The 26,202-nt window shown below is 44.0% G+C and overlaps 11 protein-coding genes and 1 long non-coding RNA gene across 15 annotated transcripts; 7 read left to right on the top strand and 5 right to left on the bottom strand.

The window, feature by feature from the left end:
- Window positions 1-4,119: 4,119 nt before the first annotated feature.
- Window positions 4,120-7,259, bottom strand: pit (probable ATP-dependent RNA helicase pitchoune). Of its 3 annotated transcripts, none has more exons than XM_018007062.2 (7): window positions 6,792-7,259; window positions 6,621-6,728; window positions 6,446-6,553; window positions 6,199-6,390; window positions 5,290-6,003; window positions 4,603-5,228; window positions 4,120-4,542 (listed from the first exon to the last, which is right to left on the bottom strand). In XM_018007062.2, exons 1-7 carry the CDS (start codon window positions 6,961-6,963, stop codon window positions 4,213-4,215), a joined length of 2,250 nt encoding a protein of 749 aa, XP_017862551.1. In that variant the 5' UTR covers window positions 6,964-7,259; the 3' UTR covers window positions 4,120-4,212. The 3 variants fall into 3 exon arrangements, with proteins under 3 accessions (XP_017862551.1, XP_089317817.1, XP_089317816.1); XM_089461691.1 differs by having other exon boundaries at window positions 5,290-5,997; XM_089461690.1 differs by having other exon boundaries at window positions 6,621-6,725.
- A 22-nt stretch (window positions 7,260-7,281) lies between these two features.
- Window positions 7,282-7,444, top strand: LOC149270279 (uncharacterized). The gene has a single exon (XM_089461696.1). The coding sequence runs from the start codon at window positions 7,283-7,285 to the stop codon at window positions 7,442-7,444; it is 162 nt and encodes a 53-aa protein (XP_089317822.1). The 5' UTR covers window position 7,282.
- Window positions 7,445-7,450: 6 nt separating this feature from the next.
- Window positions 7,451-9,371, top strand: LOC108613566 (pre-mRNA-processing factor 17). Its single transcript, XM_018007109.2, has 3 exons — window positions 7,451-8,150; window positions 8,217-8,695; window positions 8,755-9,371. Exons 1-3 carry the CDS (start codon window positions 7,451-7,453, stop codon window positions 9,286-9,288), a joined length of 1,713 nt encoding a protein of 570 aa, XP_017862598.1. The 3' UTR covers window positions 9,289-9,371.
- A 277-nt stretch (window positions 9,372-9,648) lies between these two features.
- LOC108613635 (transmembrane protein 181) lies at window positions 9,649-14,716 on the top strand. The gene is made up of 7 exons (XM_018007205.2): window positions 9,649-10,355; window positions 10,415-10,671; window positions 11,232-11,312; window positions 11,377-11,476; window positions 11,543-11,820; window positions 11,890-11,992; window positions 12,414-14,716. The coding sequence occupies exons 1-7, from the start codon at window positions 9,911-9,913 to the stop codon at window positions 12,782-12,784; spliced, it is 1,635 nt and encodes a 544-aa protein (XP_017862694.1). The 5' UTR covers window positions 9,649-9,910; the 3' UTR covers window positions 12,785-14,716.
- ND-42 (NADH dehydrogenase (ubiquinone) subunit ND-42) lies at window positions 13,323-14,716 on the bottom strand. The gene is made up of 2 exons (XM_018007194.2): window positions 13,580-14,716; window positions 13,323-13,513 (listed from the first exon to the last, which is right to left on the bottom strand). Exons 1-2 carry the CDS (start codon window positions 14,714-14,716, stop codon window positions 13,418-13,420), a joined length of 1,233 nt encoding a protein of 410 aa, XP_017862683.1. The 3' UTR covers window positions 13,323-13,417.
- Window positions 14,717-15,189: 473 nt separating this feature from the next.
- On the top strand, window positions 15,190-16,569 carry Cchl (Cytochrome c heme lyase). Its single transcript, XM_018007217.2, has 3 exons — window positions 15,190-15,381; window positions 15,500-16,115; window positions 16,173-16,569. Exons 2-3 carry the CDS (start codon window positions 15,526-15,528, stop codon window positions 16,429-16,431), a joined length of 849 nt encoding a protein of 282 aa, XP_017862706.1. The 5' UTR covers window positions 15,190-15,381; window positions 15,500-15,525; the 3' UTR covers window positions 16,432-16,569.
- A 198-nt stretch (window positions 16,570-16,767) lies between these two features.
- LOC108620822 (oxaloacetate tautomerase fahd2, mitochondrial) lies at window positions 16,768-17,955 on the top strand. The gene is made up of 3 exons (XM_018017792.2): window positions 16,768-17,252; window positions 17,317-17,648; window positions 17,716-17,955. Exons 1-3 carry the CDS (start codon window positions 16,860-16,862, stop codon window positions 17,882-17,884), a joined length of 894 nt encoding a protein of 297 aa, XP_017873281.1. The 5' UTR covers window positions 16,768-16,859; the 3' UTR covers window positions 17,885-17,955.
- Window positions 17,829-18,669, bottom strand: mRpL35 (mitochondrial ribosomal protein L35). The gene is made up of 2 exons (XM_018017794.2): window positions 18,509-18,669; window positions 17,829-18,444 (listed from the first exon to the last, which is right to left on the bottom strand). Exons 1-2 carry the CDS (start codon window positions 18,531-18,533, stop codon window positions 17,951-17,953), a joined length of 519 nt encoding a protein of 172 aa, XP_017873283.1. The 5' UTR covers window positions 18,534-18,669; the 3' UTR covers window positions 17,829-17,950.
- A 22-nt stretch (window positions 18,670-18,691) lies between these two features.
- On the top strand, window positions 18,692-22,234 carry Mitofilin (inner membrane mitochondrial protein mitofilin). 2 transcript variants are annotated; one of them, XM_089461688.1, is made up of 9 exons: window positions 18,692-19,048; window positions 19,285-19,514; window positions 19,580-20,059; window positions 20,124-20,272; window positions 20,333-21,028; window positions 21,216-21,236; window positions 21,323-21,481; window positions 21,546-21,834; window positions 21,901-22,234. In XM_089461688.1, the coding sequence occupies exons 1-9, from the start codon at window positions 18,824-18,826 to the stop codon at window positions 22,076-22,078; spliced, it is 2,427 nt and encodes an 808-aa protein (XP_089317814.1). In that variant the 5' UTR covers window positions 18,692-18,823; the 3' UTR covers window positions 22,079-22,234. The 2 variants fall into 2 exon arrangements, with proteins under 2 accessions (XP_089317814.1, XP_089317815.1); XM_089461689.1 differs by lacking the exon at window positions 21,216-21,236 and having other exon boundaries at window positions 18,694-19,048.
- Window positions 22,235-22,249: 15 nt separating this feature from the next.
- On the bottom strand, window positions 22,250-23,917 carry LOC108620821 (oxaloacetate tautomerase Fahd2a, mitochondrial). Its single transcript, XM_018017791.2, has 3 exons — window positions 22,912-23,917; window positions 22,520-22,848; window positions 22,250-22,462 (listed from the first exon to the last, which is right to left on the bottom strand). The coding sequence occupies exons 1-3, from the start codon at window positions 23,443-23,445 to the stop codon at window positions 22,300-22,302; spliced, it is 1,026 nt and encodes a 341-aa protein (XP_017873280.1). The 5' UTR covers window positions 23,446-23,917; the 3' UTR covers window positions 22,250-22,299.
- A 75-nt stretch (window positions 23,918-23,992) lies between these two features.
- pll (serine/threonine-protein kinase pelle) lies at window positions 23,993-25,928 on the top strand. Its single transcript, XM_018017790.2, has 3 exons — window positions 23,993-24,453; window positions 24,510-25,151; window positions 25,211-25,928. Exons 1-3 carry the CDS (start codon window positions 24,161-24,163, stop codon window positions 25,737-25,739), a joined length of 1,464 nt encoding a protein of 487 aa, XP_017873279.1. The 5' UTR covers window positions 23,993-24,160; the 3' UTR covers window positions 25,740-25,928.
- On the bottom strand, window positions 25,828-26,202 carry LOC149270278 (uncharacterized). Its single transcript, XR_016268462.1, has 2 exons — window positions 26,061-26,202; window positions 25,828-26,004 (listed from the first exon to the last, which is right to left on the bottom strand). It is a non-coding gene; the product is annotated as an uncharacterized LOC149270278 (long non-coding RNA).

Genomic DNA, 26,202 nt, shown 5'->3' with positions numbered 1-26,202 from the left:
ACTTTTACTTTCCATTGCAAATGCGTTTCAGTGCTAGGCATTTCAGTACGTTTTTTTTTTTTTTTTCAATTTTTTCTTTACGCCTGGCTTCCGTGTATTCCGCAAAAAGCCATCAGCAACAGCGACCGCTTTACACATACACAGCACCCGCATGCACTTAAAAAGAGACGTGAAAGTTTTCAATCAATGGAAGTGGAAAGCAGGCGCCCACCATCGACCTGGCCAACCACTCGCTGTGGTGCACCTTGGCATGGTCATGTGTGTGCGAGTGTGTAGGCCGATCAAACTGATATCTATATATATATATACGCATACATACAGTCACATTTATACATTTTATTGCCATTGAATATGTGTCAGAGATTTAGGCATTGTATTATTATGGTTGTTCGATTTAATGCCCAGCAAAGCCTATTTTGATGTTGACACCCACACACCCAAACACACACATACAAACGCACACAAACATATAATATGTAGATCCTCTGAGATAAACAAGTTGGTTAAAAAAGCAACACATCATTTCATTCGTGGGCTGCTAAGCTTCAGGGCTTTGCGTGTAGGCCATTTCTGGTAGCACTTTCCATTTTGAACAAATGTTGCATGACGATTTCGTCACTGACACTGATTGCCACACGAAACTGTGAAAGAGCCACACACGTTAGCCAAGCCTCAGCCCAAGCCATGCACTTTGGCTTGAGTTATTAGATTTCGCATGCGAACAAAATTGCATTTAAAATGCAGATCAAATATTCCAGTTACTCTAGGCTAGCCGGGGCTAAAAGCCCAGAGGCAGAGTTAACAACGTTTTACGCAGTCTTACGCTTCAATAGAAGAGCTCACAGTGCACAGTGTGGCAAATGTGCGAGAAAGCTCGACACGAAATGTGCAATGGTAATAACGATGTATAAGAATGAAACAAACTCAAATTATAATTATGAATATAAATATAATTGTATATATTAATAAATATCTTCTCAGCACCATACAAATTCATATCATTTTCATCAGTTTCAGTCCACTGTGCGCTGAATTGCCCACAGCACACGTCAGTGGCCATATTTCACACTCAACTTGATGTGCAGCATCCCAATCGTCCAGCCTCCTCCCTTATGCATGCCCACTTTTTGTGCCTATTGTGACCTAATGGGTGGCTGCTGCGGGTGTGCGTGTGGCTGTTGCTCCATCTGCTCCTGCTACCGCTGCTGACAAAATGATGCACTTGCTGTCTGTGTGCACACGCTTTGTATAATTATTACTGGTATGCTTATTGAAAGGCAACCGGACTCTATTAGCCTTTTCATTAAGCCAACAACTGTTGCGTGGGCGTCAGCACGGATTGAATGAATCGAAACCGCAAACATGGTCGACACACGATTCTAGTTGAGTCGCATGAATATGATTTACACAGTAGTCAATTCATGCATGCAAGAAGAACTTCTTAATGAACAAATTTAGTAATGTAGTAATATATATCCAAGTTAAATATTCTATCCTTGAATCCGATAGGAAAGTAAAGTATATTTGAGTTGTTCATATAATTCTAAAATTTTTAAGTTTCAGTCTTAATCGAATTAATTTAACGATTAATTTTGTTGTATTCAACTAAATCTAAATTTTGTACTTTTTCAATACACTCGTTAATATCTATCTAATGTATTTTTTCACATAATCATTCAATATCAATTTAAAAAAAAAAAATACAAATTTTGTGTGTTTTTTATGGCAGACGTTTGTTATCCAATCCTATCAAAATAGTGTCTATCAATGAAATTTTTTCAAGTTTTATTTTACAAATGGAAATTAAGTTTTCAAGATTTTACAGTATTTTTATGTACATATGTAGGTAGAAAGGTTGCATTTTATAGAATAAATTATAGATAAAAGTAATTATTGATGTTTCAATGAATGAATCTGTATTGAATTCTATATTCCTAGATATTGTGATATTATTTTATTTACATATATGTTTACTTATCTACATTGTAGATGTATGTACATATGTAAATATATTTTGCCATTTTGCCCACTGTATCACTTAATTTGGCAATGGCTCGCCTCAGTGGCCATATTTCAGGGCCTTCATAATGCATGCACACGTTGTAGGCCTATCCCTGGACTGAGGACTGCTGCATGGATGCTGTCCGCATTAAGTGATGCACCTGCTCTATGGGACGCACAGTATGACAGGTACGCCCGCCATGCCACATCTATGACTTTGTATAATTAGTAGCGGCATGTTAGCTAAAAGCGCAACTCGCCTCTATTGGGGTTTTTATTACGCGAACAACTGTTGCGTGGGCGCCAGCATTGAGTGAGCCAAATGAAACAAGCCACTACACCCACACACATATATACACACACACACACACACACTATGCTCACCTGTCAACTGCCAAGAGTTGAGCTTTTAAATTTTCAACTGGCTGACTATGAATGAGATGTTCACTGAAGAGTAATCAACTAATGAATCAGAGGCGTTTAGATAACGCCTGTTGATGATATTGTTAACTTGGCCAGGCAGACGACTCATAGATGTATGCGAAACCTGGTTGATGATATTATTAACATAGGCATTGCTTATAGATATATTTATTTATGTATCATATATAGATGTAGTAGATTTTTAATTATTGCAAATTACTATAAAATTTTAATCTGAAAATCTGTATTAAATTTTATCGATTTATTAATTAGCTTTTTTATTACTAAATACTAATTTTATTAAAGCAACGAGAGCAGCAACAAGTTAAAACACCTGACTTTTCATTCATAAAAGATAGTTGGATTTTATACCCTGTACTTATTGCAATGCATTTAAAAAGGTATATAAGTGCAGAACACTTAAATGGAGTATGTGATGAAAGTGTGCTTAAGAGCCAAAATAGGACAAAAATAAAAAAGAGGGAGAGAAAGAGAGAGGGATATATAGTGAATTAGAGCCAGACATATAAAATAATAGAAAGAGAGATCAAGAAGCTATGAAAATAGATCGTGTCATTTTCAAGATATATTTCCTGAAGGATTTTGGTGCCAGGCTTTTCAATATAAATGTAATCTGCTATTTTATATACTAATGACAATCTCATTGACCGAGTTTAAGTATCTCTTACAAACTTGTACAATAGACTTTTAACCTATTCATTCCCCTGCCAACAAAGAAAACACAGATTCAAACTTCACGTTCAAACTTTTCAACTCAACCCAACTTGAAGTAAAAGTTTTGGCAGCTAAACTTTCTGAAAATGCTTACAGTTTACTCTAAGTAAAAAAATGTTAAATGAGTAATCCACAAATGGCCTGAAGTACTCAGAAATTTTGTTTATCGAAAATTGGGATATTTACAGGGTATCTGCGAGTCGTGTAGCTGCAGCAGAGGCCCCTTCATTTAGCATGCTGGCGGTATTTGTGCATTCATGAATGAAGCTTCTCGACTGCTACTAGCTCCAGCATCAGCATTAGCATTAGCATGAGCATTAGCCGACTTCATTCACAAGCTCTGCTTGGCTGGCTTAGCTGTGGCAAGTGCTGCCTCGCAGGCAGTTTTGTCGCCCACGCCCAGGCTTGAACGGAATATAAAAACTAGTATTAATTTGTTGCTGGCTTTCTGGCTGTCTGTCTGTCTGACCGGCTGCTTCGATTAGGCAGCGCATTAATTTCTTGATGCCGTCTTTTGGACAGCGATTGGCTCAGCCTGGGTGAAGCGGGTGTCGTGGGTTAAACGAGTTTTATTAGAAAATTGTTTACAGCTCTTCAATGCTATTTCAATTGATGGCCGCATTCGCTGTGGGCGCCAACAAGACGACGCACTGAACGTTGCGCAATTGGTAAAGGCCTGGACGGAACGGGGCTGCCAAACTGTCACAGTTTGAGCTCCACTGAGCGCTGAATAAACTGGAACAATTTAATATACTTTCAAAAACAAAAAACAAGAAAAATCGCATTGGCCATATTCGGCACAGCTTGCCAAATACTTTGTTAAAGTCTGCCCGACACAATAAAAATATATGAGAAACAAACCGTGCACAAATAAGGCATCCGGCACATCCGTGTGGGCGTTGCAACGCCTTTTGGGTTGAATTATTTGTGAAATGAAGCCAGAGTCATGCAATCTCTCTCTACATTATATATGTATGTATATATTATGGTATATATTTATATTCTTGTATACCTATATAAAAAACACATGATTTTAAAATTACGGCTAAAGCATTAACGCATAAACTTCTTGGCCTGATCCCGATTGATCTGCTTGAAAACGCGCTGCTTGTGGCCGCCGCCCCGCTCGTTCATCTGTTTGTAGTAGCCAAAGCCACCGCCACCCACTCGCTTCTCGGGCCGCTCGCGCTTGGCAGCGCCCACTTTGAGGTCAACCACTGGCGGCACCAGAAAGCCAAAGCTCTTGGCCACCGCCTGCAAGTCCAGCGTGTTCACGTTGAATATCTGTTTCAGCTGATGCGAATCATAGGCGCGCACATACGACTTGAACGCCTCCTTGGCGGACTGATTGAGGAAGTAGTTTTTCGATATCAATTTCTCTAGCTGTGAAGAGAGAGAGAGAACATATGAATATATATATTTCTCTATAGCTATTGTGCCTACCTGCAGCTGTATGTCGGCAATCTTCTGCCAGGAGAACTCAAATTCATTGAGCGGCACCTTGGCTGCTTTCAGATAGCGCAAGAAGCCCAATTCCTCGGGCCGTAGCATCAGCAAAGCATGTCCCGAAGTGCCAGAGCCGCGAGCCGTACGACCCACACGATGAATATACTCGCGCGGATCATCTGGCGGATCGTATTGCACAATCCAATCGACTTGCGGTATGTCCAGGCCACGCGCCGCCACATCCGTGCAGAGCAGAATGCCCGACTCGGCATTGCAGAACTGAAAGAAGGTCGTCGTCCGTTTCGTTTGCTTTTGCTTGCCATGTATGGATGTGACCGGCAGATCGATGTAGTTGAAGAGCTCGTGATGGTACTTGACCGACATGCATGAGGAGAAGAAGACCATGACCTTCTTCTTGCGATTCTTTTTGAGGAACGTGAAGAGCACCAGCAAACGCTTTTCGGACGGACAGACAATGTAGCCTTGCTCAAGTCCCTCGACGGTGGCCGTCTCCTGGTTATCATGCACGCCCACATAGATGGGCTCCTTCTTGAGCGCCAACTTGGACAGCGCATCAATCCGCTCCGTCTGTGTGGCCGAGAATAACATAGTCTGACGGCGTTCTAAAAAATTATAATCAAATTATAAAATTTGAGGCTTCATCAAGTAATATTCTTCTCTTACTTGGCAGCAGATTGATAATCTGCTTGAGTTCCTCTTCAAAACCAATCTCCAGTATCCGATCCACCTCATCGATAATCAGACATTGCAAGTTTTTGTACAGGAAATCCGGGGAGTTCTGCAAATGATCCAACAGACGTCCTGGCGTAGCCACCAGAATATTGATGCCTTTGCTCAGCTTCTCGCTCTCCACCTGACGATTGGAGCCACCCATGACTAAGCCGTAGGTATGATGATGATGTGCCATCAGCTCCTTGAGCACACCGAACGTCTGCATGGACAACTCGCGTGTGGGCGAGATGATAATGACGCCCGTACCATTGCGTGGCATAAACCTCAACTTATTGATCAACTCCACGGCGGGTATAAGGAAAGCGAGGGTTTTGCCTGAGCCAGTCTGGGCAGCACCCACCAAATCTCGGCCCTTGAGCAGCGGCGTCAAGGACTTGGCTTGGATTTCGGTCATCTCAGTGAAGCCCATCTCTTCGATGGCACGCAACGTAGCCTCAGAGACGGCGCCTTTGAGCGAGGCAAAGGTGCGATCATCCGAATCCCGATGGTCCAGTGCCGCCAAAGACGATTCCACAGAGAAGGGTACATCTTCCTCAGTAGCTTTGTCATTTGCTGTGGCCGCCTTTTTAGCTGCTTTAGGCTGTAACTTGGATTTCTTGGCCGGCACAGGCTCGTCCTCCTCACCCGCATCGGCTGAGTCTGCAGCTGTAAATATTACGACAGGATTAATGAGGATCTCTTTTAAAGTAGTCTTAAGCTACAATATAAGAGTTTCAGTTTCTTTTTTGTATATCTCATGCCTGCAATTGGCAACATTAACTCGCTGCTCCAGAGCAAATCGAATTCGCCTTTGAATCATCCTTAAATATAGCATTCTAATAATGTCTATATGTAATATACCTTCGCTATCTATCTCCTCGTCGCCCTCATCATCCTCTGCTTCACTACCGCTCACCGCGTTCTCTTCTTCTTCTTCTTCTGATTCTGACTCTGAATCGGAGTTTGCGACCTCAATTTGTGGCTTCTTTTTCTGCTGCTGGCGCTTCTTGCCTTTGCTCTGCCGCTGCTGTTGGAAATCATCTTCCAAGTCATCTATTGAGTATAAAATGTTTTAAATTTATACATCAATACTATCGCTTTCACATACCTTCTTCAGGATCCACAGGTCGCTTTTGTTTCTTCAGCTTGTTTTTTCCCGCCTTTCCGACTGGTGGTTCCGGCGCTGACTGCTTCGCTTCGCTCTTTTTTAACTCTTCTGTTCATAAAATGTTTTTAATGTATACATATGTATATAAATTGAAATGCTGTCGTTATTCACACACCTTCTTCAGGCTCCGCAGGCCGCTTTTGTTTCTTCAGCTTGTTTTTTCCAGCCTTTCCCACTGGTGGCTCTGGCACTGACTGCTTCGCTTCGCTCTTTTCCAACTCTTCTGTTTATAAAATGTTTTTAATGTATGCATATATGGATTAAAGTGCTATCGTTTTTCACAGACCTTCTTCAGGCTCCACAGGTCGCTTCTGTTTCTTCGGCTTGTTTTTGGCAGCCTTTTCGACTGGCGTTTCCGGTGCTACCTGCTTCGCTTTACCCTTTTTCTGTGAGAGCTCCTTCTTCATTTTCTCACGCTTAACAATTTTTTTCATTAGGAGTTTTTCCCGGATCGACATTTTAAGGAATTGCGGTATGAAAACACAACTTGGAATAAAACAAACGCGCACGTGTTGAGGACCACGATATTGTCATTCACATGTAATAGCTAAAAACCCGCAAACAGCTGGGCGTAATTAAATCGATATACATATACTCGATAAAAATAAGTATATTCCCGTAGGCCACTGATTAATTGCGAATAGCTTTAATTTTTATTTCATATGCAATTCGTGAAATTATTCATTTGATTTTATAATAAATAACCAGTTCCGTGAAAATTATTAAATTCACTTATTAATTCTTGAAATTTTATTGTCTATTTTTGAGCGAGTTGGCATGTCTACATTTTCACAGTCACAACGAACAAGTAATTGGCATACAAACGCCACCTTGATGGAAATTTCTATAAACGTTTTTATTTTCATTTTGTACAGTTTGTTTATTTTATATTTGCAGCATTTTGTGAACAGATATACGGAATTCGTACGCAGTCTCTAGATAACCATGCTGGGACTGCAATCCTACGGCAGCTCATCCGAGAATGACTCGGACAACGAACAAAGCGAGGAAGCTGCCAAAGAGTTGACCGCGCATTTGCAGCCCGTGGACAAAACCCATTCGTTGTCTACAACGCTGGCCGTTTGTGCAGCGCCCGACGTCGTGCCAATGGGCACAGCGGCCGTGCCACGTACGCTGGACCCCACGCTCAAGGAAGTCGCCTACAATCCACGGTACGAAGAAATGTATGCGCCCGTCCAAGGTCCAGAGCATCCCAACTTGACAATGCAGCAACGGGCGCCACGCAACACGCTAGCTGGCTATGTTGAGAAGGCACATATAAATGCATTTGAATTCGAGAACCAGCGACGCACCTTCCACACCTATGGCTATGCTCTGGATCCCACGGTGGACAACGAAGCCGACGGGCAATCTTTTGTGGGTGATCTCCAGTCCGCCTACGATGACAATGGCAAAACGGTCTTCGAGTCGCCAAAGCCAAAGAAGATGCGCAAACAGGAGAAGAACGATAATCCAGAGGACATAGAAGGCTTTCTCGGACCATGGGGAAAGTACGAGAACGAGATAAGCGTGGCCAAGCCCAACGAACAGGAGCGAGCCGAGCTGGACGAACTGCTCTCCAAGAGACACAAACGAGGACGCATACCCGAAGACAAGCCACTGGAAGAGAAGTCCACGCTGCACAGTAAGCTTGGAAAATTGATATGAATATAAGTCATAAATCTATATTTCATAATTTCTTTCCCCACAGTCAAGGATGCCTACGATTACCAGGGCCGCTCGTATCTGCATGCGCCACACGATTTGGGTATCAATTTGCGCTCGAATGCGCCGCCACCGAAATGTTTTCTGCCCAAGGCCCACATACACACCTGGACGGGCCACAACAAGGGCATCTCCTCCATTCGCTGGTTTCCCAAGACGGCCCATTTGTTGCTCTCCGGCTCCATGGACTGCCGCGTCAAGCTGTGGGAGGTGTATGGCGATCGGCGATGCGTACGCACCTTCTCCGGCCATCGGCAGGCCATCAAGGATATTGCCTGGAACAACAAGGGCTCCCACTTTCTGTCCGCCTCGTATGATCGCTACATAAAGCTCTGGGATGCGGAGACGGGCGATGTTGTGTCGCGCTTTACCACACGCAAAATGCCGTTTTGCGTTAAGTTTCATCCAGACAACAGCAAGCAGCATCTCTTCGTGGCCGGCACCTCGGACAAAAAGATCATTTGTGTAAGTGTGAATCCATCCAGCATGATTAGAGCTAAACTAAGGCTTAATCTCTTCCATAGTGGGACATACGGAGTGGCGACATTGTTCAGGAATACGATCGTCATTTGGGCTCTGTCAGCACCATTACCTTTGTGGACGATAATCGGAGATTCGTGACTACGTCGGATGACAAATCAATGCGCATTTGGGAGTGGGACATACCTGTGGACATGAAGTACATTGCCGACCCAACGATGCATTCCATGCCAGCAGTCACCTTGGCGCCCAATGGCAAATGGATGGCCTGTCAATCGCTGGACAACAAAATCGTGATATTCTCCGCCCTCAATCGCTTCAAGATGAATCGGAAGAAGACATTCACCGGCCACATGGTCTCCGGCTATGCCTGCCAGCTGGACTTCTCGCCGGACATGAGCTATGTGGTGTCGGGGGATGGCGATGGCAAGTGCTACATCTGGGACTGGAAGACGACGAAAATGTACAAGAAATGGCAGGCGCACGATGGCGTCTGCATCAGTGCCCTGTGGCATCCGCACGAAGCCAGCAAATTGGTTACCGCCGGCTGGGATGGTCTCATTAAATATTGGGATTAAATTACAGAAATAGAAAAAATAATTGATAAGCACAAAAAGTAAAATATTAAATGATTAAATGAGCTAGAACTTCTGAATTTTAACAGTTTTGTTTACATTTGCTTCTGGAGTGCAGTGACTGCTAAACTGTTCTATATGGGTTGCTTGCAATAGAAAATTAATAGAAAACATATTTGTTTTGTGATTTTTAATTACAAGTATAATTATAACTAAATAAACGTAAACATTTACAAAGGTAACGTTTTTGTTTACATTTTGTGGCCAGCTGATAAGAGAGCGCATGCGCAGTGCTTGCCAAACTGTACAATATGGCGCTTCGGCTTGCAATCAAATTTTGTGGCCCACCCCAGGGCGCAAAACATATGTGAGATTGCCAGCCAAAATCAATACTTTTCTCACAAGCAAGCAGGCGAAAGACGCAGAAATTGTTTTGCACAACAAATAAGCGAAAAGAAACCAAAAAGATATATAATTAATTCAGGCTTTGCCAGCGCTGCTGCAACTGTCAAAAAGTTTCAGCGCCATTGGGAAAATGCACCCGTTTGAAATTTGAGGATTAAACAAACGTACCAACAAAACACAAGAGCACTTCCATTCGACGAGCACTCACAGTCGTAGAGCCATGGCCAAGCCACCCACAGACGCCTCCGGCTTGGGCTATGCCTATCATCTGCCATCCGGCGGCCTTTTGCTGCGCCTCAAGAACTCCCTGTCGCAGTTCAGCGATCTGTTCAGTGAGTTCAACAAATACATTTCACCTGCCTTCTTTCACGACCGCTGCGAGCGATCCGTCCATATGCGCATGTACTCCATGCACAAGCGGGAGTTCGTCATGGTCTTTCTCGGCTTCTTCACCTGCTTCGGCTTGGGCATCATCATTGGACTGACCGGCCCGCCAATAACAACAACAGACGCACTCACCGCACAGCAGATACTGGCCAACACGACGCTGGCCAAGAGTAAAACGGTGCTGGCCACTGGGCCCTTTGCCATGAAATCGCCTCTGATGACAACCTATTCGCAGCAGATGTGGCTCATAGCCAAACTGGTCACCGATAACAACGATGGTGAGTGTTCAGTCCATGCACCAGCTCTCAGGTCACTCATTGTCTCTCTGCTTGCACAGATGAGCGCTACGACAAGAGCTTTCAGATCAGCGTCTCCATCGATGGCATCAACGAGCAGCACAAGCCACTCAGCGTCCTGGGCACTAGCACCGCCCACAACCGCACGAGGCACTTGCTCTGTGTGCGCAACGACTGCGAGGAGTTCACCGTCATGCATCTGGGCTTTCTCGACTATGCCCACTACATCATCACGGTACGGTTTTTTGGACTCGAGTCGTTCCATCAGAAGTACAACATCAGGGCCATTACCTTCTATGTGAGTAGCTATAGCTATAGATCCCAATTGCTGGTATTATTTCTCATATATATTTCATTGATCTTTTATTTTTGCCAATATGAATTTATATTCATTATACCCTGAATCCATTGGAAACGGGAAATCAGTGTATAATGGTTTTGTTGAAATGTATGTAACAGGCAGAATAGACAGAACAAGTACTAGAGACTTGTCCTTTGAAATGTACACACATTTTAACCATATGATCACGCTCTGAAAGTTTCACTAAGATTGTCTGTCTACAAAAGAAATATTATATAATATTGCCCACACCGCAGCGCAGTCGCTGCTAAATTCGCAGTTAGCAGAGCGCGTGGCTATGTGTACGTGTGTATGTATGTGTGCATAACATAAGTGCAGAATGATTAGAATATCAGTTTGGAGGGTTCTGGGTATCTCCTAGTCGAGCAGTCTCGACTAGAGCCTTTTTACTTGGTATTAACGCAATAGAACTCATATTGATTTTATTAGTAATTATTTTTAGTTATTTCATTATTACCAAATTGTTGAGTAAAATCACTCAAATGACTTTCTTGCAGTTCAAGACGTATAGCCCGGAGTTTACGCAGATTGAGATTTGGTTTAGATTCATCTTTCTGCTCTTCACGTTCATAGTCATCGTAAGTGCAGAAATATATATGTAGATAATTGCACAGAGATAAACCCTATCTATCCTCCCCTCAGTGCTGGTATGCGCACACCCTGCGCAAGTATCCCGTCTATGACTGGTCCATTGAGCAGAAATGGATATCCGTGCTGCTGCCGCTGCTGCTGCTCTACGATAGTGAGTATAGAGTAAACTAGATCTAGCTTAAACTCTGATTTCCTGTAATTGAACTCTTCAATGTAGATCCACTGTTTCCGCTGATATTTTTGATGAATTCCTGGCTGCCTGGCATGCTGGACGCCGTTCTGCAGGCAACATTCCTCTGCGCCCTGCTCATGTTCTGGCTGTGCATCTACCACGGTCTGCGACAGAACGAGCGGCGCTTCGTTAGCTTCTACCTGGTCAAGATCATCGTGGTGCTGCCCATTTGGCTGTGCGCCATTGTCCTGGCCACCTGGGAGAAGTGCAATGAACTGCGTGATCCCACATACAGCCACTTCGTAGACACCAAGAACTATAATGTGAGTGCAGCTGAGCTCCCAGTTGGATTACCTACAGACCTTATTATCCCCATATATCGCATTTTGCAGGGCCTTAAGATGTTCTTCTACATTGCCTGCTGCATGTATGTGCTGTATCTGGGCGTGCTCCTGCTGCGAGCCTATACCGAACTGCGCTCCATGCCCTACTTTGGTATGTTTTTATTAACAATATATATATATATAGTACAGATATATATATACTGTACTTTCTTTTCTCTGCTCATATTTTATTCTCCCTTCTTTAATTTAATTTTTATTCTTTGCTCTGGTCATTTTTACTCTCTATGATCTCTCTCGCCTTGCTGGTTCTTCTCATCAAATTTTCAACCTTTGTCTACAATTTGTCTCTTCTTATCATTTCTCTTCATTCTTCTTCTGTTTTGGTGTTCCATCTCTTATTACTTTTTCTATTCCTGCTCCTTTTCTTTCTCCCTTCGATTTTTTTACTCTCTTTTCCTTATACTCTCGCTTCGTTACTCAATTTACTTCCCTTCATATTCATTCTCTTTTCATTTGTTCTTTACTTCATCGACTTCTCCTCATTTCTCTTCTGAATTTCTCCGCTCTTCCAGATATTCGGTTAAAGTTTCTCACGCTGCTGATGCTCTTTGTGCTGTCCATCTCCATAACGGTGACCACCTGTCGCTTCGGCTTTGGTATACTGGAGGACAACTTTGTGGCCTCGCTGAACACCACCTATCGGAGTTCGGCGCAGTTCATGTGCTTTTATGGACTGCTGAACTTCTACCTGTACACCATGGCGTATGTGTATTCGCCCGATGGCCGCTTCGCCCAGGCGGAATTGGCTGTGACCAAAGATAATCCAGCCATTTCCATGATTGACGATTCAGATGAGGATGTCGTCTACGGCTCCGACGAGGAGTCCCGTCGGCCACTCACCTCCGTTGGCGGTGCGGGCAAAAATGACTACGACAGCGATTAACATTGCTCGATCAGTCGCATCACATTTTAAACCCTAATTAATGTTCCATAATATGCGATCCAGACAGCGCAACATTATTGTATAAATGACTTATTCTACCGATTGCAGCGTTAACAATTCCCTTAACTAAAGATGAAGTAAACTTAATTGGTAATTATTTAAATGTTTTTTATAATATACGAGTATGTACCATATGTATGTCATGTTTCAAATCCCGATCCTGGTTGTACATGCATTAATGTAAACAATATATCTCCAAAGAGTAGATGTTTTAACCACGTTGCAGATTCTTTAAATTGAGTACAAAAGAAAATATGGAGAAGTATGTGTTTTAATTTGGTTTTGATTCCGCTCTTACTTCGTTAGTTTAAATTAAATTATACATCCGGACTTGTTAGACTTTTCATATATATAAAGTTCGCAATCATAGCTCACATGGTATATGGTATATATTTCTATTCCGAATATGTAACCAAGCCCGGATTTAGTCACCGAACTTCATGCTGTAGCGCCACGCAAATTATAGAAGAAACTGAAGTTCGTCAGCGAAAGGATTACAAATATTTTACTAGATTTTTTATTACATAATTAACACATTTCGCCAGTTGAACTCAAAGCACGCAAACGGCTGGCTTAAAAGGGCTCGTTGATGCCAATCTTTAACTTGGTCAGCAAACCAGTGTCACCCACATCCGCATTGTAGCCGGGGCGGTACTTCATGCCAGGCGCCTGGTGAAGACAAATGATGCGAGTTAGACTTTGGGTAAATTAAGCATAATTGGGTAATTAACTCACATTGTACCAGACATCACGCCAGACTTTGCCGTCTTCGGCGCTGCGCAAGAGTTCGGGCACATCGAAACGTGGCACATTGAAGTAGTTCATCAAGTCGGACTTCTCATTGCAGTACTTGATGCGCGCCTCGCACCACTCGGTCTCCAGCGGGAAACGCCAGTCGATCATTTTCTTGTTGTGCGGATCCGATTCGTATTGCTCGAAATTAATGCGCTCGATATCCTCCACCACAACCTCGGTTTCGCCGCCGGCTGACCAATCGTAGATGAGCAGCTCGGCATGACCAGAAATGTCCTTCAGATACTGCTGCTTGTATATGACCTCCAGATCGGTTAAGTACGCATTGGTAAACACTTTTGATTTCACCTCATGCTCCAAGTTGCGCGCTTTGATTTGCTTCTGGACGACATCGACGGGCACATCCAGATAGATAACCAAATGCGGCCTCAACAACTCACCGATGGTATTCTGACGCACATCGTTGTAGACGGAGCGAGCGCCGCGAGAAATATAGCCTTGGCGGAACATCGCCTCCATGAAGACAAAGTCGGAGAAGGGACTGCGCTCTGTGACCACGCCCTGGCCCGTGGACAAGATGTGCTGCAGTGCATCGATATACTGCGAGAAGCGCAACATGTACATGCGAATCTGGAACGCAGCGGCCGAGGGATGTTTTGGATCCGCACAGAAGTTCTTAATGTCATAACTGCGGCAGCTGGGCGGCAGCTCTGGGTCCAATTTACGCATATCATAGCCATATGGATTAATATAGATCAGATCCATATCAACAGCCGGATAGTATTGCATATCCAGTTCCGCGGCCAGCTCCATGGCAAACTTTGTTTTGCCTGCCGCAATGGGACCCTCGACGCAAATCACTTTCGTGTTCTCATCGAAACGCTTCGTGGTCTTATCGAAAATGGCGCTGAAGACATTGTACTTCTTCGTCTTGTACGGGTAGGGCGGCACTTTGGGACACCGTGGACCGCCACGCATCGTCTTGCCGGAGATATTGCACTTCTGCATGAAGGCGGCAGGCAATCCAGTCGTCTGGGCCTGCAGCAGTGTGGCAGGGGCGGGGGCGGTTGAGCCACGGCCAACTAGCCGCACCAGGCCAACTCGAAACACGGCAGTCATGCTGTAGTCATAAAAAGCCCAGCATTAATTACAATCTAAATAATAATAATTACCAATTGGTTGGCATTTTCTGCTGTCTGTTGTTACATCACACGAGCTTCAAAATACTTGGCTGCAATTCATGATTGCCACCTTAAGTTAAGCGGGTAATGGCCTTCTTTTGGCAAATCACGAATGGCAGTTCGGTTGCAGCTTCTGCAAAAACAATATTTATTGCTGATTCGCGTATCATTTACTTACTTTAAAAGCAAAAATCTAAAATCTATCCAATAACAATTTCGGCCTATGCAGCTGGTGTTGGTAAACGACAAACTGTGCAGAATTGTTCCACACTCTAAAGTGGGTTGACAGGGTTTCTCGATGGCAGCTTCAAATAATTATTTATACTTTTAGAATTTGCAAACTAGTTTTTTATATATGGACCAGTGATTTTTTCGTCAAATTGAATTCATTATTTTATTCAGTTTCTACGTCCTGGTCACTTTGCGAGTCCAGAAAATATACTTTTTTTTAGATGTTGTGGCAGCCCTGTGCGTAACCTCGCTGCATTTCAAGACATTTGTTGGAGAGCTCACAATGTATTGGAAGAATATCAATTAAAAGTGCACGACAATTAGTATTTTAATATTGCAAGTTTTTGTAACGCATCCTAAACATAAATACATGTAAGTTATAGCTTTTCCAACTGTGTATTTCGGCCACAATATGATTTGTGCGGCGTTACGCAACGGAGAATTCAAAAGATTTACGCGTGACACAGTTAAAGTAATTTTTTTATTCTAGCAACAATTTGAAGTAAATCAATAAATATGGGGAACTCAGCGCTGTCCAGGGTCCAAATGGAGGGCGTCAAGACGATGCCAGCCGAGCATGGCAAGCATATGGCCAATGCTGGCAAAGTACCGCCGCCCGAATGTCCCATGCATCAGAAACAGGGCGGCAATGAGTCGGCCTCTGCTGTGCCGCCACATCCTAAAATGCAGGCATCTGAGTGCCCTGTTCAGCACGACAATAGCGATGTCAATCCATTGAATATGATGCCCCCAGCGAACCAACAGCCGGCACCCGATCAACCCTTTCCTCTGCCCACAGATCGTCAGACTTCGACCATACCAAAGGTGACCGAGGATGGGAGCGTACAATTTTGGCAATATCCAAGCCAACAGATGTTCTGGAATGCAATGTTGCGCAAGGGCTGGCGCTGGAAAAATGAGGATGTCTCCCAGAAGGATATGGGCGACATAATACGCATTCACAACGCCAACAACGAGCAGGCCTGGCAGGAGGTACTTAAATGGGAGGCGCTACATGCAAAGGAGTGCGGCAATCCACGCTTGAAGAGTTTCGGTGGCAAGGCCAAAGATTTCAGTCCACGTGCACGCTTCCGCAGCTGGCTTGGGTAAACAGCCAAAGACGATTATCTCTATAAATATTTTAAAGTATTGTTCACTTCTAGTTATGAGTTGCCTTTCGATCGTCACGATTGGATTGTGGACCGTTGCGGCAAGGATGTGCGCTATGTCATTGACTACTATGATGGCGGCCTGGTTGACAAGGATTACCGCTTTGCTTTATTAGATGTGCGCCCGGCCATGGACTCCGTCGATAACGTTTGGGATCGCATGCGCGTCGCCTATATGCGCTGGAAATACGAATTATCAGAAAAATTTGGCAGCTCTGGCAATAGCAAAACAGCAACTGCTGGTAGCGAATAGGAAGCTTTTTAGGAGTGTACAAAATTGGTCTAAGTTATTAATGAATCCAAAAACTATGTTATAGGCTGCGCTGTATGCGTTCAAGTTCGGTGCTGCCATTGAAAAAATATATTACTTTTATTTGACATTAACAAGAAATTTAATATTTTATTGGGGCAAGTAAGAATATCTGGCTTATACCACTGACCAAAGAACAGTGCTTATACATATTATCACTAGTGATTTTATGCAATGAACTCGTACATATTCGATTTACGGCTTTCGTGCTGTCGTGCAAACACGACACGCGCCCATCTCAATCTCTCTGGACAAAAATTCCATTCTGAGAATGTCAAACTGTTAAACTGACAGTGTTGGGTAATCAGCCGTTTTCGTTGTACGTATTTCGTTCTTACAAGTGGAGCTGGTGATCGAACGAACAGTCATAAATGTTGTCTGCTAGAATGCGTTTCGTGCAATATTTGCGTAAGGGTGATCTCGCCAAGCGCCTCGGTCTTTTGACCGACGATCACAAGTCTGTGGTTGAGCTAAGCGGCGTCGAAGGCGTGCCCTGTGATCTCAAGAATTTGATTGCGCAAAACCCGAATCTGGCCGAGCTCGCCAAAAAGGCTGAAAAACAGCCGAAACTTCCACTGAACGATGACGTCACGTTACTGCCTCCATTGAGCGATCCAGGCAAAATCATTTGCATTGGCCTCAATTATCAAGACCACTGCGACGAGCAGAACAAGCCGGCCCCCAAGTCGCCGATGTTCTTCAGCAAATACAACAATACGTTGGTGGGGCCAACTGATGATGTGATAGCGCACGAAGTGACAAATGTATGTGGTACAACATATGATTATGATTATGCCATATATTTTCTGATTTATATTATCTTATCAGAAAATTGACTGGGAAGTGGAACTAGTGGTCGTCATTGGCAAGGTCGCCCGCCTAGTGCCCAAGGAGGAAGCGTTCGACTATGTGTTTGGCTACACCATCGCCCAAGACATCTCGGCTCGGGACTGGCAAAAGGAGCGCAATGGGGGCCAATTTCTATTGGGCAAATCTATGGACACCTTCTGTCCCCTTGGCCCTGCCGTGGTGCATAAGAGCTTAATTAAGGATGTGTACGATTTGCCATTGAAGACGTGGATCAATGGCGTCGAGAAGCAAAATGGCAATACTGGCGATATGATCCACAAAATAGATGATGTCATCAACAGACTAACTCAGTGAGTAGCTCAGCAAACATGACTAATCCTCATGAGATTTAATCATTTAATGGCTAATCCGTGACAGGTCCATTACACTGCTGCCGGGCGACATCATTTTGACAGGCACACCAAAAGGTGTGGGCATGTATCGCAGCCCACCCGAGTATCTGAAAGCTGGAGATGTCATCAAGACAGAAATCGTTGGACTGGGCACGATGACCAACCAAGTGGTGGCTCCATGCAAGCCAAATTAATTGTTGTTATTCAATGTTATGTAAAGTAAACAAATGTTAAAAACATGTTATTAAATCATTTAGCAACTACACTTTAAATGTTTTCGATTTGGTTGCGAAGTATTCATCGCGTTTGTGGTACGGAGAATATGGGTCGTCGATATAATGCTTAGGCCGTCGCCAGTAGCTCGTCACCATCTTGTCCAGCAGCCAGCTCTGTGTGGCATTTGTAAAGACATGTTGACGTAGACGACGGCGCAGCTCTGGGGACTTCTTAAACATCTTCTTATGGCGACCAGAGTGTGTACGAATCCAGGCACCCCAATCCAGGCGCTTGAAGCGTTTTAGCACCGCCTTCACCGACTTGCGTTTGCCCTTGATGAGTGAGAACTTCGTCACGCTGCGAGCGGGAAATGCGTCAAGCACAGCTGGCTGTAATAACGTCGGTGTTAGGCTGCGAGCAGGTAGTAAACTTATTTTGTTCTGAGCAGGAGAAGACGCAGCAATCAAATGACCAAAAAAGTTCCGTTGGGTTTGCTGCAGCGCTAATGCCGGCTGGGCGCGGCAGACACTGCGCATTGCTGTTGAAATCATATAATTAATGATCACGCAATTATTACATGCTTATGCATCTGTTCAACTTACCACCTGCAACCAGCGAACGTAGCATTTCTGTATTCTCTTTGATTGATCAAAATAATGTCCAAATTTTCTTATGGAACGCTGTCGCGTAACAGCCTCTGGCTCAGCTGTTCGAGAGTAACACATGCTTGGTATTAGGCATTCACACTTTACGGCGACGCAGTGCGCTCATTTTAAAACACAGTTTTTTATACATCATTTACATTGAATTTAGATTAATATTTGTAAAATAGTATAAAATTGAGTCAAATTAAAGTTAGAAATTTATGTTGATTTAATACTACTTACACGCATCAACGGCTATCCATTACTGCACGAATGGAAAAGGCTGGCAGCAATCGTTTGCCATTCTTTTGTAAACGTGCATATAACGTCGACGGCCAGCGAGCTAGCCAGTATTTGTCGTTGGAGAGAAATTGGGCAGGAAAATTATTCTCGCCGCCGGTTAGAGTCTGCGGTACGCACCATCGAAGTAAATTAACGAAATTCTGTGGCTACATCATGTACAGACTAGCAGCAATTGAGTGCAAGAGTGCGATGCAGGTAATAAATGTGACTAAAATCATGTGAAAATCAATCGTGTCTGTGACGTCGGTGCCACCCGATCGCCCCGCAATCGCCCACAAACAAAGCCAATTGCAAAAATATACAAGAGTGCTTGTGTGTTATGTCATCTACCAAATGCAAAAAATGTCCAAAATTCCAGCAAGGCCGCATTTGTTGACCATTGATATGTGTTTCCCGTTGCCAATTAGAATCGTTCAATTATATCTTTTTAGCGCACGCTTCCTCAAACCAGCAGCAGACAATACAGCAGTAATAACAACAGAAGTCACAGTGGTAATGGACAACAGCAAAATCAACAACAGCAGGAACAGCATCAGCACCAACGGCAACGGCAGAGAGGCAGCCTGCCCCCGCCTCCCAATGCACGCGAAGCAGGCTTCGGCAAAGTGATGGTTCTATTGAGCCCACTGGCTGCAGTCGGCGGCGTCATCACCTATTCCAAGTGAGTCTCCAATCAGATTCCTTGGCCTGTCAGGTTAATTTGTGCACGTGTGTTTGTAATTGCAGGTACGACAATGATTTCCGCAAGATGGTTGAGAAGAATGTGCCCGGTGCCGAAGCGGTGATCAAAGTGGCACTGCAGGAAGAGCCGCCATTCCAGGGAATCACCAAAAGTGTTAACGACCAAATCGATAGTATAAAATCGACCTTTACTAGTGTTTCGGATACGGTTAGCTCCGCTTCCAATAAAGTAACCGGATTCTTTGGCGGCAAAAAGGATCCCCCCGTGCAGGCTGCATCGAAACCAAACGAAACCGCGGTACAGAAAACAGATAAACTGAAATCTGCTGCTGCTCCAGCTCAGCCAGCTGCCCAGAAGGAAACAAAAATTGCCACCAAGTCGGACGTAACACCGCCACCGCCAAAACCAGCTGCGCCTCAACCTCAACCATTGCCACACGAAGTCGTGGAGCTGGAGAAGGCCATCGAGCTGTCGGCCCAGTTGGCAATCAAGGAGTACAATTCTGCTATTGGAGTTCTTAAGTGGTGCGTATTTATAAATAAATATTTATATTTATATATTATTTATATTATAAATAAATATTTACAGTTTCAACGATGATGTTCGTCGCGTGGTCGACAAGGCAGTGGAGCATGGGGAGAACTCGCTGTGGGCAACACTCAAGAACCGAGCAAGTGCAAGAGACTCGGCCGTACAGGTGGCAGAGCGTGCGGCTCGCGAGGCACAGGAAAAGATTGGTGAGTGTGGATCGACAACAAAAGCAAGAAATAAAACCATTTGATGCGTTTTCATTTCAGAGCGCTGTCAAATCGCATTGAGTAAGGCGGCCAATGCGAAAAACCAGGAGAAGGTGGAGCAAGTGCGAGACAAGATTCAGAAACTTGTGGCGCATATAAATAAAGTCAAGGATGAGCTGTACCGACAGAAGGACACAGCAAGCGTGTCAGATAAATATTGGCGTAGTGTAGAACAGGCACGTAACTATTTTATTGATGAAATCGAGTCGATTTTCCCTGGCATCAATCTGGCTGAGAAGAAGTTGAACCTATCGAAAGAGGATCTGGATTTGTTCATACTGCATGCCTATTCGCATGTGGTGGCCTACCAAAAGGAGCTGCAGCGCCTGCAAACCGACGGCGAATTGCGCTTGAAGCGTGCCATTGATTCGTTGCGCGGCGACAATAGCTCGGAGGCTTTGCGTGCTCAGCTCGACTACCACTTGGAGGCTGAGAAGCGCAAGCTAGCGGTGGAAAATCAAAAGAAAATATTCCAAATCCATGCCGAAGCGGACAAGCAACTGCGTTTGCAGCTGAAGAAACAAACCGAAGCCCATACAGATCATATTAAGGACATCGTTGCGCAGCGAGAAAGCGATTTGACTCGCGCTTTCCAGCGTGAAATGGACGATAAATTGGCTGCTGAAAAGGCCAACTACAAGCTCCAACTGGCTGCTATGCTTGGCAAGCTACGCGGAATGGATGCTGCACTGGCTGGTACGTAAGCTATTGAAATGGGGTTTAGGTAGATAGACTCGTATTTATATTATATTATGCATAAGCTTTATGTGTCAATCGGGTATATGTTTTTTTTAGCAGTTATTTATTTTTTACCTTAAAATGATCTTGGCTAGCATTTTAATATTTTAAATGTATTGCTCTCATATAAATGCTGCTTGCGTAGAAATAGAGGACAAGTTCGCAGGTATATTCCTCAAGCTAACAATTTATATTCATATGAAAAGTTGATTTTTGCTTAATATTAATGATCATTTTTAATCTTGATCATAGAACGCGCTGAAACTGAGCGTTCTGCTAACCAAGCGCAAGCTTTATGGGCTGCCTGCCAAGCCCTCTGGGCTTCTGTACGCACTGCCACGCCCGGTGTCCACTACAAGGATAAGCTGAGGCCACTCAAGAACGAGATCAATGCAATTGCCAAGGTGGCTGGTAAGTGGAATTGATAATGGATTTGATCGACTTTGTTATTTCATGACTCACAATTGTCTCTCAGAGGGCGACGAATTGGTAATTGCTGTGCTGGAGAACATGCCAAAGGAGGCTCAGGAGCGTGGCGTATTCCCGGAGGATGCGCTACGTGAGCGGTTCCTGAACGTTGAACGCATTGCGCGACGTCTAGCAATGGTGCCAGAGAATGGAGGAAGCATACCCATTTATTTCCTCTCATTTCTGCAATCCCTTTTCATTTTACGGCCAGATAATCCAGTTTCGAGCGATGAGCTAGAGAACAAGCCTTTTGATTATAGCAAATTGGACACCTATGACATATTGAATAGAGCCAGGTGAGCCAAAGAGCAAATTATCTAATGGAATCTATAATCTAAACTATCTGCTTTGATATTTGATAGGTACCATGTGGACCGTGGTGATTTCCTGCAGGCGCTTAAATACTTAAACCTGCTGCAAGGCGCTCCTCGCGAAGTGGCCAACGATTGGATGAAGGAGACTCGCCTCATGCTCGAGACACAGCAGGCAGCAAATACTTTGATGGCGCACGCCGCTGCAAGCGGTCTGATGTATTTGTAAACTATGTTCCCCATAACGTCGACCGTTTAGTTTATCTCCGATTTGTTTTAATTATAACCCAAAAAAAAAAAATGCACTCTTTAAAACAGATTGTCAGATTTTGTTTTAGATTCAATTATACAAATTACAAATATAGAAGAGGCCTGTAAACTGAAATCTAATGTGACTATGTAATTTGAACTTAAGGGTTTACGACTTTATTTCACACTGTTTCCCATAATTTAAAAATAAGGATTTACGACTTTATTTCTCATTTTTCCCAGCTTTTGTATTTCACTCTCGACCATATCGCCGGGCTTCAGATAGCTTGACGGATTGCGATAAGCCCCAGCGCCGGCAGGTGTACCGGTTAAAATAATGTCGCCCGGACAGAGCGTCATAAATCTAAATGGAATCGAATGTTAATTGCACTGGAATATCAATAGCCTTCGGTTGACTTACTGGGATAATCTATGTATGAGGTAGTCTATTTTGAAGATCATATTCTTTGTGTTACCGCACTGACGCTCCTCACCATTGACAATCGTCTTGATCCACAGATTATTGACATCGGGTACGTGACTCTTATGGACGATGATTGGCCCCAGTGGACAGAACGTGTCCAACGACTTACCTAACATGGTTTGGCCACCGAGAAATACATTCCAGTCACGGGCGTTAATATCCTGGGCAATCATATAACCAAAAACACAGCTCATAGCGGCGACACGCGAGACGTGGCGGCATTTCTTGCCAATTACCACGGCTAGCTCGCAGCCATAATCGATGCGCTGCAAATGGGCGAATGAGAGATATTTAATTAGAGCATATTAAGTAATTTGTGATAAACCTACCTTGGCTATTTGATGGGCACGGATATTATCGAGGGCACCCGTAATGGAGGTGCCGAATTTAACAAAGAACTCTGGTGTCTTGGGCACTTTAATGTTGCGCTCGTTGCAGCTGTCATAGTAGTTGCAACCGACGCCAATTATTTTACCTGGCGAATCAATGGGCGGCAGGAGGCGCAGGTCGGGCTTGACATCCTCGACATCCATATATTTGGCACTTTCCATCAGACTTTTCATACAATATTTCTGGTGTATAAAGCTGAGCATGTCTGGCGCGGCACACGTTTTGCCGGACAATTCAATCATTTTGGAGCCATTTTCGGACACCATGCCGAGGCGCTTGTCGGTGTCGCCAGCACGTACATATTGCATAAAGCGGCATTTTGGAATGTAGAAGTCGCTGTTGTAGGCGGATTTGATTTGCTCTAACGGATTGCCTCTCAGATGCTCCAGTCCGAAGCGCTCCAATGATGAGGCCTTTGCATGCAAACGAGCAAATCCGAGCCTGTTACGCAGCAAAGAGACTGCAGATTTCATTATTTGTCTTTCATGTATTTGTCTTATTGTAAACGATGGGGTAATTTTGAAGAAGTGCAAACTCTTGTATCTAAAAGAAATTCCAAATGTTTCGCTTTGAATATATTTACATCCAAATAATTGGATCAGTCCATTTTTTGTTTTGAAATGTAAGTCCTGGGTGCGTTGCTGTAAGTGAATGCTGTTCTTAACGGCTTTGATTAGGCTGGATTTGAATCGGAGTTTAAAAGGAAATGGAAAGCTATTTCATCTACTTTTGATATGAGTCTATCGGCGATTATCGATATATTGATTAATATGGTAACGAATAATTTTGTTACTTCTGAGCTATTTATTTATGCAAAAACTGATGTAATAGAAATATAAAAACAAATATTTGTACAAAGCAACAAAAATGCTATCTAATTGAATATTTTGTAGTTTTATTTTAAATTTTATTATGTGGGCTTTGACAGGTGTGGCAACTGTGACTTTGTGCCGTTAAGTAATTGCCAAAAGTAACGAGTATGAGAACTGCATTGATCTGCAGCAAATGGTTGAAGTCTGGCAACTCCAGCTTTATTGTGCATGCCTCCAGTTGGGATTTTTCCAGTTCAACAAGTTATATCAATAAAATTGCCCTGTTTGTCCAGCCACATATGATTATATATGTAAAATTGACTAAAAACTTGCATGACTCAACCAAGATACCGCAGAGTGCAGTCGTTGTGGCAAGATGAACGCGGCAGCGGAAGGCAGAGCCAGTGAAAGCCCAACGAGATCGGGCCGCGAGGACAACTCAGTGCCAATAAGACTATTGCCGGAGCCTGTGCGACAGGAGCTGTGCGAGCACTTGGACTCTCTGGACGTGTGGCAGCAGCTGGCCGCCTTTGTGAAACTGTATCCCAGTGATGTGCAGCACATACGCAACCAGAGCACACGCGGCCGCTCCCCCTCAATGGAGTTCCTGAACATCTGGGGCGGGCAATACAATCACACGGTCTACAATCTGTTTGCGCTCTTCCACAAGTAAGGATCAGCCTTGCTATTGAGTCTCTTCTCACTAATCTAAATTGCTTTTGCAGAATGAAACTGCACAATGCCATGCGCATTATCAAGGATCACGTTGATGACAAATTCCATAAATACATTCCGCGCAGCATGCCCACAATCAGTGAGCTGCGTGCACCGCCCAGCACAAGCTCCAAGATCAATAATGGACCACCGTATGCCTCGTCGTCAGGCGTCACAGACGACAGCAATATGAATAGCAATAGCCTCGAATCTCCGGGCGATATTCGCGTGAGCAGCGTGCAGCGCGCTGCTCAATCCTTGTTGGAAATCGACTATGAGGAGCTTGTGATAGCCACCGAAAACTGGCGGCCAGAGAACAAATTGGGCAACGGAGGCTTCGGTGAGGTCTTCAAGGGCGAATGGAAACAGCTCGAAGTGGCCATTAAGGCGATGAACTACATCCACAAGCACAATGACAAGACCCAAGTACACCTACAGCAGAGCTACAATGAGCTGAAGTATCTGAATACCATACGACATGACAATATTCTAGCGCTCTATGGGTACAGCATCAACGGGGAGAAGCCCTGCCTCGTTTATCAGCTGATGAAGGGCGGATCGCTGGATTCGCGACTCAGAGTGCACAAGTCGAAGCAGCCTTTCGCGCCGTTGACCTGGCAGCAGCGCCTCTGCATAGCCCTGGGCACAGCCAAGTAGATTGACCCTCACTTTATGTTTACTTAATTAATCTCAATATTTATTTCCCTCACAGAGGCATCTACTTTTTGCACACGGCACGCAGCAAGCCGCTCATCCATGGCGACATCAAGCCCGCGAATATATTGTTGGATCAGTGCCTGCAGCCCAAGATTGGCGACTTTGGCCTGGCACGCGAGGGTCCCAAGTCCATCGATGCGGTCATAGAAGTACGGCAGGTCTTTGGCACCCGCATCTACTTGCCGCCCGAGTTTCTCACATCCAAGAAGCTAAGCACTGGCGTGGACATCTATAGCTTTGGCGTTGTCCTGCTCGAGGTGTTCACTGGCCGCCTCATGGCCGAGTGCACGCTCCAAAATGATCAACAAAACTTGCTCAAATACGTCAAGGCCAAATGCCTGCAGCCGCAACAGAATCGCCTGGATCTCTTCGACAAGCATCTGGTCACGCCCATGGGCGATGAGCTGGACAAGTGCTTGTGTGCCATAGAAGTCGGCCTCAAGTGTGCTGCATCCAATCCGCAGGACAGACCCTCCATGGACGAGGTTGTCAGATGCTTCAAGACCTTTAGCTCTGAATCTTAAATATGAACATTCACAAGTAGCACTCCAATATACATTCTTATTATATTTTATTTTTATACCTTTTATATGACTTCTGTTATTATTGATATATGTAAATACATATGTATATAAACTTTTGCCCATAACAATGCATACCAAAACATTATTAAAACATGTAACCTTAACCAATATAAACACTTTTGTACCAAATTGAGCTTGTTAATTGCGTAAGTTTCTATCCTTGGAATACTATATAGTCGAGCAGCAGCGCCTGCAAAATACTCTTCTGTGGTATAACGTTAAACGGATAGGGGAAACAAATATACTCTTTTAAAACATTACCTATTATTAAGAGGTATTATTGTAAAGAAAATATCGACAATACAATCTTAAAATCCCACTTGGTAAATTGTTAGTGTCAAATATTTTGTAGATGCTTGATTATATTTATATACGTCACAAATGTGAACATTTTTTCTATAAC

This window comes from Drosophila arizonae, chromosome 2 (genome assembly GCF_054131065.1).
Source record: "Drosophila arizonae isolate 15081-1271.41 chromosome 2, UAZ_ARI_1.0, whole genome shotgun sequence".
In the NCBI taxonomy this organism is placed as follows: domain Eukaryota; kingdom Metazoa; phylum Arthropoda; class Insecta; order Diptera; family Drosophilidae; genus Drosophila; species Drosophila arizonae.
The sequence above is the reverse complement of the archived record's forward strand: the minus strand, read 5'-3'. Positions and strand labels throughout refer to the sequence as shown.